The sequence below is a fragment of the Mytilus galloprovincialis genome, chromosome 2 (assembly GCF_965363235.1).
Source record: "Mytilus galloprovincialis chromosome 2, xbMytGall1.hap1.1, whole genome shotgun sequence".
In the NCBI taxonomy this organism is placed as follows: domain Eukaryota; kingdom Metazoa; phylum Mollusca; class Bivalvia; order Mytilida; family Mytilidae; genus Mytilus; species Mytilus galloprovincialis.
In genome coordinates this window covers 7,901,415-7,912,831 of record NC_134839.1, presented here as the reverse complement: position 1 = coordinate 7,912,831, position 11,417 = coordinate 7,901,415, and the positions used below count along the sequence as shown (strand labels likewise).

Sequence of the window (11,417 nt, the reverse complement as noted above, 5' to 3'; positions counted from 1 at the left end):
ACACTGATCAAAACAATCAGCATCAGCAGCCGATTCAGATCAATAAACAGATAAGAGAGTTCCAGTAATACGCCATTTTTGATGCGAAACAGAAAATTAAAGATGGAAGGGTGTAAATATTTAATGAAGAAGCAATTATAAAATGCCTAAGCGTAAAAATCTGTCTGGTGATGATGATCAATCGATTCCATTGCCTATCCAGGCTTTTTTCTGGCGTCAAACCAGGTGGGCGTATTAAATGTTAATTTCATTAATCATGTTAATCCACATATTCTTGCATTAATGAAAGTTTCTTTTCCAAAAATTTAGTTTTCACAAACCAATCAAGAAGTTTTTGGTTCAATTTGCATTGATTGAAATGTCAAGACTCAAGGGGGTGCACTCTATCTGAGACTACTGTGTTATAGTAGTCTCAGACTCTATGTATAAATTAATATAAACACAACAAAGAGTTCAAATGCATTCATTTATGTTTAAAAATTATATGATATAAATATTTACAAAAGTTACAAAAACCACCCAAATTTTTAATATAAACAAGGCAGTGTCTGCACGTACCCGCATGCCGGTACGCATAGCTAATTTGGCCTTCATAGGGTATGCGTAACCCCAACCGATTTTTTAATAAACCGTCATATGATCAGAAATGTAACGTAAAAGATGCACAAAAATTATCGGTTATTTACAGATTTTGTGAATTCGGTCTTCAAAGAGAATGACAAATAATAAATTATAATTTGTGTTTAATGTATTATTTAGAAAAATAGAAATTAAATGTAAATGCACATTAAAAGAAGAATAAAATTATACTGAATTTGAATAATTATTGTATGTTAAATAAAACTTGTGTGAAAGTTATTTTCTAATAAAATTCAGAACAGAAACATAAATTTTAAAATATCTAAAACGACTAAAAATAAAGTTTGAGTGTATGCACAATTTAAAATGATAAGATAAAATTTCATATGTCTAAAACTAGATGCATTTGATATTCACATATTTATGATTATTTATTTCAAGAACTTGAACTGTCCTAATTTTGTATTGTTTTTCTCACTTGTTTGTAATAATACCTTTTTTATTGGATTATCTTCTAAAAAAAATATATTGTATATTCAATTTTATCAATAATTATAATTAATATTAAAAAAGATATTAAAAAAAATAACCAAGGTCATTTCTACAAAAGGGACAAATTAAAAATAAAATTGACATTGAACTTTTTTTTCAAAATCGAAGTTTTGACATTTCAAACCTTAAAATCTCTTTGAGTAATCAATTGTTTTCACTAATTGCGCTAACTTCCGGGTTCATTTCACATTTTATTCCCAATCCAATGACATGAAATTATTAAACCTGATGCAGAAACCCATACCCTACGAAGACAAATTTGGCTATGGGTACCCGCATGCAGGTACAATGTATGCTCAGACACTGCCTATTTATATAAACAAACTATATAAACAAATCCATAATATATGGGGTTGCCAATAGGCCCCTTCAAGGTTAAACTAGACCCTTTTATGTTCCCCTATTGCTAAACTAACAACAGGTAAGGCCTAAATCCTGCTGTCAGCTTTCGGTCTATGTGATTTAATTATTCATACGTGGCTCAGGGTTCTCACTAAGGATTTTTGAAGGGGAGTCCAGGGACTCGTCATTTTTGGCCATGGTGAGTCCAACAGCAAGAAGAATATATATATCGCAATATAATATAATATTTTAGTCTCCATTGCCTAACAAAGCAATGAAATAACATTTAATTCAGATAACTTTTAAACTTTTGCTATAAAATGAGTATATTTGTGTTTAACTGTGTTCAGTTTATGCAAAATATTTAAATCTTGATGCATCTGTGGAATCGCCAGTTTTGAAAATAGTGAGTCCAGACAGTTTATGATAGTCCAGGACTCATGGACTCGCCTTAGCTAAAACCCTGGTGACTTGTGCATCATGTCATGTGTTTATATGTTTTATATTAATCATTTTGACAGTAAATCAAATGAGAAATTAGCACATTTATATCCTAAATGCGTTCTAAAAGAAACGAAAGATACTGGCTCAGTTTGTCAAGAATATGATAGTGCACTGCCACCCTGGGGTTAATTAACAGACACTTATTCATTTTAGCTTTCATCAATATTGAGTCATGAATGTGATCATGATCATATGAGTTTTAGACCTTTCAGTAGTGAGAAGTGATACTTAGAGCACTGTCCATGAAATAACTTTAAAACGTTTGACAAAATTTTTTAAATGTTAATAACTGTGACTAAATGAAGATCCAATTTGATTTTAAGATTTTAAATTGTATTATTGTTGAGTTGTAGATAGATATAGGAAGATATGGTGTGAGTTCCAATGAGACAACTCTCCATCCAAATAACAATTTTAAAAAAGTACACCATTATAGGTCAATGTACGGCCTTCAACAAGGAGCCTTGGCTCACACCGAACAACAAGCTATAAAGGGCCCCAAAATTACTAGTGTAAAACCAATCAAACAGGAAAAGCAACGGTCTTATCTATATAAAAAAAAAAAATAGAAACGAGAAACGAGACCTGTAAGTAACAAAAAGTGATGTTTAGATTGATTTTGGTCTTTCTGTTCCTGAACATAAATTTTCTTTTGCAGTCCATTTATAAGACCAAAGAGAGGAAAACTATGTGAAGCAGCAGTTGTTGTAAGTTGAATAACATATTTTTTGCAGATACAAATTTATCATGTATACACATGTATGTGAACATTTAAAAAAATAGTCTTTAGTTTGCAAATGTGTTGGATATATCCCATTAAAAACTTGTTATGTCTGAAAAAAAAGATAATACAGTAATTAAACCTCGAGCTGCACATACATGTAATGAACAGAAGTATTATGTTTTTGTGTATTAAAAAGAAAGCTTGCTCATGTGCTTTAAGGTACTAGCCAAAGAAAGTAACAGAATACAAATTATTATAAGATAAACATAATTAGCCATTGAAAAATTAGCCATCATAGTTAGTCTTGCATGTACATAACATGATCATTTGTTACAGTGGCAGATTTGTTGAAAAAGCAGCATACATTTTTACACTCCACTGTATAACTGTTATATATTTGGTCTACAGGTCATGAAATAAGGATTTATTTAAAAATGAATATGCTTTGAGATAGATTACACAGCATTTCTTTTTAAAAAACATTAAATTGAAGCAATTTATGAAAAATTAAACTCACCTAGGTTCAAATGAGGTGTGAATGCACATTTGATTAATTCCAAAGTCTAGAGTGGAATCTAGGATCCTTGTGGTATTTTACTTTAATTTGACTGTCAATATATAACAGTCAACAAGCTGATGTCAATAGACTGTAGGCGAATCTGGAATGAATTTAATAATTGGTAAATAATCAGATTTAATTTTGTCATCAATCATGTCAATAAAAGAGGAGACAATTTGTTATAGAATTGATTGGTTGCCATAATGACAGTGGAATATATACATAAATGTATATATGGAAGAAGAATTAGATACAATACACATATACCAGAACTCAATAGGTCATTTCATGAAAAAATGCTTGAAAGTCATAAATTATTTCATTTAAACTTTCAATAATTTTTCATCCTACATTTAAGAGTTTATGTGAAAATAGCCCCACATGGTAGTGAATATTTATAGGGAAAACGTAAAAAAGTTCAATTTATTTTTCAGTCACTGGAACGTGTTGTTGTACAGAATATCCTTCATGGAGCCTCCCCTAGTCTTTGTGAGGCCATACAGAGTGTATCTAGATGGAAGGTTATACAAGCAGCATTTCCACATGTCATGCATGCATGTTCTTCACTCTTGGCTGCTTGCAAACAAAACCAAACAGGTTAGTGTACATGCTTGTTCTTATTAATCACACATTTTTATACAAATGGTTATATGGTTATTTCGGCAACAAATATTTTGGATTTGGAAGCCATTTAGAAAAATAATAATGAAACACATGGGTGATTAAGTCCATTGCAACTTTCACAGTGTATTATTGAAATACACATTTATTGTCGAGCCTGCAACTTTTGTTGCAGAAAGCTCGACATAGGGATAGTGATCCGGCAGCTATGGCGGCAGCGGCGTTAGCTAACTTCTTAAAAGCTTGATATTTTAGAAGGTGGAAGACCTGGATGCTTCATACCTTGTATATAGATGCCTCATGTTACAGAGTTTCCGTTTGTCACATGTAAAATTGAGAAAGGAAATGGTGAATATGTCAAAGCGACAACCACCCGACCATAGAGCAAACAACAATGTCCTTGACCTCATTTTCATGGTTCAGTGACCACTTAAAGAAAAAATTCAGATTTTTTGTGATGTTGAATTCTCTCTTATTATAAGTAATAGGATAACTATATTTGATATGTGCATACCTTGCAAGGTCCTCATGTCTGTCAGACAGTTTTCACTTGACCTCAACCTCATTTCATGGATCAGTGAACAAGGTTAAGTTTTGGTGGTCAAGTCCATATCTCAGATACTATAAGCAATAGGGCTAGTATATTCGGTGTATAGAAGGACTGTAAGGTGTCAGATCTGACCTTGACTTCATTTTCATGGTTCAGTGGTTATAGTTAAATTTTTGTGTTTTGGTCTGTTTTTCTCATACTATATCATGTATATGCAATAGGTCTACTATATTTGTTGTATGGAATGATTGTAAGGTGTACATTTGTACATGTCTAGTGGGCAGATGTCATGTGACCTTGACCTCATTTTCATGGTTCAGTGGTCAAAGTTAAGTTTTTGAGTTTTGGTCTTTTTATCTAATACTATATGCCATAGGTCAACTATATTTGGTGTATGGAAATATTTTATGATCTTTATGTCAGTCGTGCAGGTTTTATTTGACCGTGACCTCATTTTCACAGTTCATTGCACAGTGATAAGTTTTTGTGTTTTGGTCTATTTTCTTAAACTATAAGTAATAGGTCAATTATTTATGTTGTATAGAAGCATTGTTAGCTGTACATGTCTGCCTGGCATGGTTCATCTGACCTTGACCTCATTTTCAAGGTTCATTGATCTTTGTTTAGTTATCTTGGTTAATGTTAAGTAATAAAATAAGTTTATGTGACAGTTCAAGTTGTAATAAAGCTTTATACTTAGGACTATCAACATAATATCAATGATTAGTATAGAAGGCGAGACATTTCAGCATGTGCACTCTTGTTTTTATAAAATTGTATTGTTGTCCACAGTCTAGTTTGTTTCATTGTACTGCTCATGTATAGTTTACTCACACTTCAGATTGATTCCTTTCAAATTCCAATGAGTGTACAATGATGCTCCTGCTCAATGTATTTTTTTTCTGTAGGAGGAATTGCCCTGTTGCTACACAATTTTGGTTATTTTTTAGCTCACCTGGCCCAAAGGGCCAAGTGAGCTTTTCCCATCACTTGGCGTCAGCGTCCGGCGGCGTCCGTCGTCGTCGTCCGCCGTCGTTAACTTTTACAAAAATCTTCTCCTCTGAAACTACTGGGCCAAATTTAATCTAGTTTAAAAAATGTTGGCATGACCCTGCCAACCAACCAAGATGGCTGCCATGGCTAAAAATAGAACATAGGGGGTAAAATGCAGTTTTTGGCTTATAACTCAAAAACCAAAGCATTTAGAGCAAATCTGACATGGGGGTAAGATTGTTTATCAGGTCAAGATCTCTCTGCCCTGAAATTTTCAGATGAATCGGACAACCGGTTGTTGGGTTGCTGCCCCTAAATTGGTAATTTTAAGGAAATTTTGCTGTTTTTGGTAATTATCTTGAATATTATTACAGATAGAGATAAACTGTAAACAGCAATAATGTTCAGCAAAGTAAGATTTACAAATAAGTCAACATGACCGACATGGTCAGTTGACCCCTTTAGGAGTTATTGTCCTTTATAGTCAATTTTTAACCATTTTTCGTAAATCTTAGTAATCTATTACAAAAATCTTCTCCTCTGAAACTACTGAGCCAAATTAATCCAAACTTGGCTACAATCATCTTTGGGGTATCTAGTTTAAAAAATGTGTGGCGTGATCTGGCCAAGCAATCAAGATGGCCACCATGGCTAAAAATAGAACATAGGGGTGAAATGTAGATTTTGACTTATATCTCTGAAACCAAAGCATTTAGAGCAAATCTGTCACAGAGTAAAATTGTTCATCAAGTGAAAATCTATCTGCCCTGAAACTTTCAAATGAATCAGACAACGGGTTGTTGGGTTGCTGCCCTGAAATAAGTAATTTGAAGGAAATTTTGCAGATTTTGGTTATTATCTTGAATATTATTATAGAAAGAGATAAAATGTAATCAGCAATAATGTTCAGCAAAGTAAGATCTACAAATAAGTTAATATGACTAAAATGGTCAGATGACCCCTTAAGGAGTTATTGCCCTTTATAGTCAATTTTGACCAATTTTTCGTAATTTTTTGTAATCTTTTACAAAAATCTTCTCCTCTGAAACTACTGGGCCAAACTTAACCAAACTTAGCCACAATTATTATTAGGGTATCTAGTTTTAAAAAATGTGTGGCGTGACCCTGCCACCCAACCAAGATGGCTGCCATGGCTAAAAATAGGTAAAATGCAGTTTTTGGCTTATAACTCAAAAATCAAAGCATTTAGAGAAATCTGACATGAATAGAATTAATTATCAGGTCAAGATCTATCTGCCCTGAAATTTTCAGACAAATCGGACAACCTGTTGTTGGGTTGCTGCCCCGGAATTAGTAATTTTAAGGAAATTTTGCAGAATTTATCTGTGTCCATTGTTAATATGCACATAGACCAAGTTGAACGACACAGGCTCTTGAGAGCCTCTAGTTAGATGCTGTGAAAGTTGGGGGGTCAGTTGTACTGCATTTACTTCAAGAAATTTCTTTCCATTTATCTACTGAACAGAACAGTCTTTTATTATACGACCGCAAAATTTGAAAAATTTTTCGTCGTATATTGCTATCACGTTGGCGTCGTCGTCGTCGTCGTCTGCGTCGTCGTCGTCCGAATACTTTTAGTTTTCGCACTCTAACTTTAGTAAAAGTGAATGGAAATCTATGAAATTTTAACACAAGGTTTATGACCACAAAAGGAAGGTTAGTATTGATTTTGGGAGTTTTGGTCCCAACATTTTAGGAATTAGGGGCCAAAAAGGGCCCAAATAAGCATTTTCTTGGTTTTCGCACTATAACTTTAGTTTAAGTTAATAGAAATCTATGAAATTTTGACACAAGGTTTATGACCACAAAAGAACGGTTGGGATTGATTTTGGGAGTTTTGGTTTCAACAGTTTAGGAATTAGGGGCCAAAAAAGGGCCCAAATAAGCATTATTCTTGGTTTTCGCACAATAACTTTAGTTGAAGTAAATAGAAATCAATGAAATTTAAACACAATGTTAATGACTACAAAAGGAAGGTTGGTATTGATTTTGGGAGTTTAGGTCCCAACAGTTTAGGAATTAGGGGCCAACAAGGGACCCAAATAAGCATTTTTCTTGGTTTTCGCACCATAATGTTAGTATAAGTTAATAGAAATCTATGAAATTTAAACACAAGGTTTATGACCATAAAAGGAAGGTTGGTATTGATTTTGGGAGTTTTGGTCCCAACAGAATAAGGGGCCCAAAGGGTCCAAAATTAAACTTTGTTTGATTTCATCAAAATTGAATAATTGGGGTTCTTTGATATGCCGAATCTAACTGTCATGACTGTGTATGTAGATTCTTAACTTTTGGTCCCGTTTTCAAATTGGTCTACATTAAGGTCCAAAGGGTCCAAAATTAAACTTAGTTTGATTTTGACAAAAAATGAATCAGTTAGGTTCTTTGATATGCTGAATCTAAAAATGTACTTAGATTCTTGATTATTGGCCCAGTTTTCAAGTTGGTCCAAATCGGGGTCCAAAATTAAACTTTGTTTGATTTCATCAAAAATTGAATAAATGGGGTTCTTTGATATACCAAATCTAACTGTGTATGTAGATTCTTCATTTTTGGTCCTGTTTTCAAATTGGTCTACACTAAAGTCCAAAGGGTCCAAAATTAAACTTAGTCTGATTTTAACAAAAATTGAAATCTTGGGGTTCTTTGATATGCTGAATCCAAAAATGTACTTAGATTTTTTATTATGGGCCCAGTTTTCAAGTTGGTCCAAATCAGGATCTAAAATTATTATATTAAGTATTGTGCAATAGCAAGTCTTTTCAATTGCACAGTATTGCGCAATGGCAAGAAATATCTAATTGCACAATATTGTGAAATAGCAATATTTTTTTTAATTAGAGTTATCTTTCTTTGTCCAGAATAGTAAGCAAGAAATATCTAATTGCAAAATATTGTGCAATAGCAAGATTTTTTTTTAATTGGAGTTATCTTTCTTTGTCCAGAATCAACTTAAATCTTTGTTATATACAATATACAATGTATATTCACTTTTTACTACCAACTGATAAATTAAAATAATCTTTACCATTCAGTGATAACAAGCAGTTTTTTTACATCTTAATATTTTATGATGTATTTAAATGAGTAGTTATTGTTGCAAACTCCATTAGAAATTTTAATTGAAATTAGTTTTGGAATAAGGGAAAGGGGGATGTGATTAAAAAAATTGGGTTCAATTTTTCTCATTTGAAATTTCATAAATAAAAAAGAAAATTTCTTCGAACATTTTTTTGAGAGGATTAATATTCAACAGCATAGTGAATTGCTCTAAGAGAAAACAAAAATTTTAAGTTCATTAGAACACATTCATTCTGTGTCAGAAACCTATGCTGTGTCAACTATTTAATCACAATCCAAATTTAGAGCTGAATCCAGCTTGAATGTTGTGTCCATACTTGCCCCAACCGTTCAGGGTTCAACCTCTGCGGTCGTATAAAGCTACGCCCTGCGGAGCATCTGGTTTAGCCAATGTCTTGATGTTGATAAAAGTTGTAATGTTTGAGCACTTTTTGGATCAGTCAGACAAGTACTTCCTGTTATGATGCTTTTAATAAGAAGTAGGGGTATGCTTAGTCAAACATTGGTAGCAATTTTGTAATAAAATTTAAACAAAAATCATCACATATATTTTTTTGTACATGACAAAGAAAATTGATACAATGTATTATTAATTGCCAAAGTAAAAAAAATTACATGTACTGTATGTGCTTATATTTTACTTTTCAAAATGATCGAAAACATTGTAACTAAAACAATAATCATGTGATAATTGTCGATAAAATAATTATATAATTAACAGAAAGAAGACTGGGTCCTAGTGAGTCCAAGTTATTGTATATCCTTCACTGGATAATACTGGATGCTGCCTCAGAATGTGAAGACCTAGAATCTGACCCCTCCAGAGTTGAAAGTTCAGTACAGATGCACACACTTACCACAATACAGCTGTTTATTTATCTGTTTGCTCCACTTATTCACCTCTTGGAAATATCAGATTTTCAAACATTGAAGTTAGAAAATGGCCTTCAGCTTTGGCAGCCATTGTGGGACTATCGCCAACCAGATATCACTTGTTTTGCTGCTCCTGTTAAACCCCAACGTAACATACTGAAAGCCCAGAGGAACATGTTTAAACTTAATACAAATGCTGCTAACATTTACATCGGGAAAGGGTCTTCTAGAGATAATTTGGCCTTTCCGTTTGGTGACCCTGTAAGCAGACGGACCAGTTGTAATGATCAGTCACCTGGTGACGCTCCACTGGTTACCATGAGTGATATATGCCATTGGTCAATGACAGATTCACAGTCAGCCAACATGGAGGTCATTTGTGAATTTTGTAACACAGTTGTCCCTAGTGGAAATTCTGCTGGAAAAACATGCCAGTGTGGGAAGAAAAACAGTGTTTATAGTATTTCATCAGATTTCAAAATGCCACCTTTTCAGAAGAAAGATTCAATTGACCGAGAATTCAATAAAAATAGACTGATCAGTGCTGTGATGAGTGGAACGAAGGCACCAGGGATGTCTGATATCCTTAGTGCAAGTTATTTTGATGTGTCTGTATTGAGATGTCTATTTTGCCTTCATTGGTCTGAGGAAGGTATTTATTGGGCTTTACGTTACATTCAGCAGAGAATGTTGGAAGTTTGTGATGAAAATACAAGACTTGACCTTTCTGAGAGAGAAAGAAGTTACTCCCTACCCATCCCTGATATCCAAATTCTACAGAGAAATAGTACAATCACTCCAACATTTCAAAAATTTCTAGAGTTAAAGAAACACAGAAGGGAAAAAAATTTGCTTGATAAAGCCAAACAAGCTGCTGCCAAAACTCTACAGACAATCCCAAGTGAATCAATAATCAATGATGGAAACCTAACAGAAGATAGAAAACAACCACCGTTAAAGAAAACTCGTGTAGATGAGTTGAAATTGAAATATGAAAAGTATATAGACTCAAGAAACCCTTCACCAGAAAAAGAAGTTCCTAATGTCACAGATTCCTCCTCTAGTTCAGGGTCTACTGCTGACAATGAAGGACGCAGTTCAAAAAACCAAAGCTACAAGATCAACCCTGATTTCCTGTCCGCAAGTCAGGGTATGTCTCATAGCGTTAAGATAAAACTGACAGAAAATAAAAATCCTCCTCCTCATGCTCCTCATGACATGTCTGACCAGGAATCTGCTGAGAGTAGTAATGAATCTTCTGTCTCCTCCCATCAAGGAGACACATTCACAGCAAAGGAAAATAAAAATCCAATAATAAGGGTGACAGAACATACTCCTAAACACAAAGAAAAAATGTTGGCAATGTTAGAAAAGGGTATGGAAGATGAACAGAATGACAGCAGTAAATTACTGAAACCATCAGATAAAATACCACGCAGCATGACCGATTCAGATATAAGTTATCAAATTGAAGAAGATGTCGGTGAGGTATCTGGGTCAGTGTATTACATACAAGATAATGGACAATTGAATTACAAGATTGTTTTACGTGCTGTACATTTTATTTCAACCAATCAAAGAAGCCAGCGTGTTGCTGAAGTGTTATTAAATATAATAAATTGTCTGCTGGATTTAGATATTATAGAGAGAAAAAGTGATATTCGATCTAAACCAGGGGAGACAAAACCTTCTGATACTAAGGAGGAAACAAAGACGCCCTCAAAATGTGAACTTGCAATGGGAAAAGTGACAGCTCATGGTTTAGCTATGGATAGTTTAATTAGGTAGGTTTTAACAGCAGAATCTAAAGTTATAGTTTGTAGAATGTAACAGAAATAAATAATTATATAACTAAATAAATTTTGGGGTAGATTTATTTTGGTCTAATACAAATACATAAATACATGTAAATACAAAGAATTGGAATAATTTAACACAGTTTGACTTGAAAATTACAGACAGACCTTTAAATTAATAGTTTAATTATGCAGTTGTAGAAATTACAATGTTATCATATT

The 11,417-nt window shown here is 33.3% G+C and overlaps 2 protein-coding genes across 2 annotated transcripts in view; one reads left to right on the top strand and one right to left on the bottom strand.

The window, feature by feature from the left end:
• The window catches only part of LOC143062798 (uncharacterized), a 528,850-nt gene that overhangs the window by 249,473 nt on the left and 267,960 nt on the right, over positions 1-11,417 (bottom strand). The gene's annotated exons all lie outside the window — the stretch shown is intronic.
• LOC143062788 (protein unc-80 homolog) overlaps positions 11-11,417 on the top strand; it is a 126,082-nt gene continuing 114,675 nt past the window's right edge. Inside the window, exons 1-4 of the mRNA XM_076234572.1 lie at positions 11-225; positions 2,636-2,684; positions 3,695-3,857; positions 9,248-11,183. Of these exons, the coding sequence (XP_076090687.1) occupies positions 143-225; positions 2,636-2,684; positions 3,695-3,857; positions 9,248-11,183 (2,231 nt within the window). The 5' untranslated portion in view covers positions 11-142. The remainder of the gene's footprint in view (positions 226-2,635; positions 2,685-3,694; positions 3,858-9,247; positions 11,184-11,417) is intronic.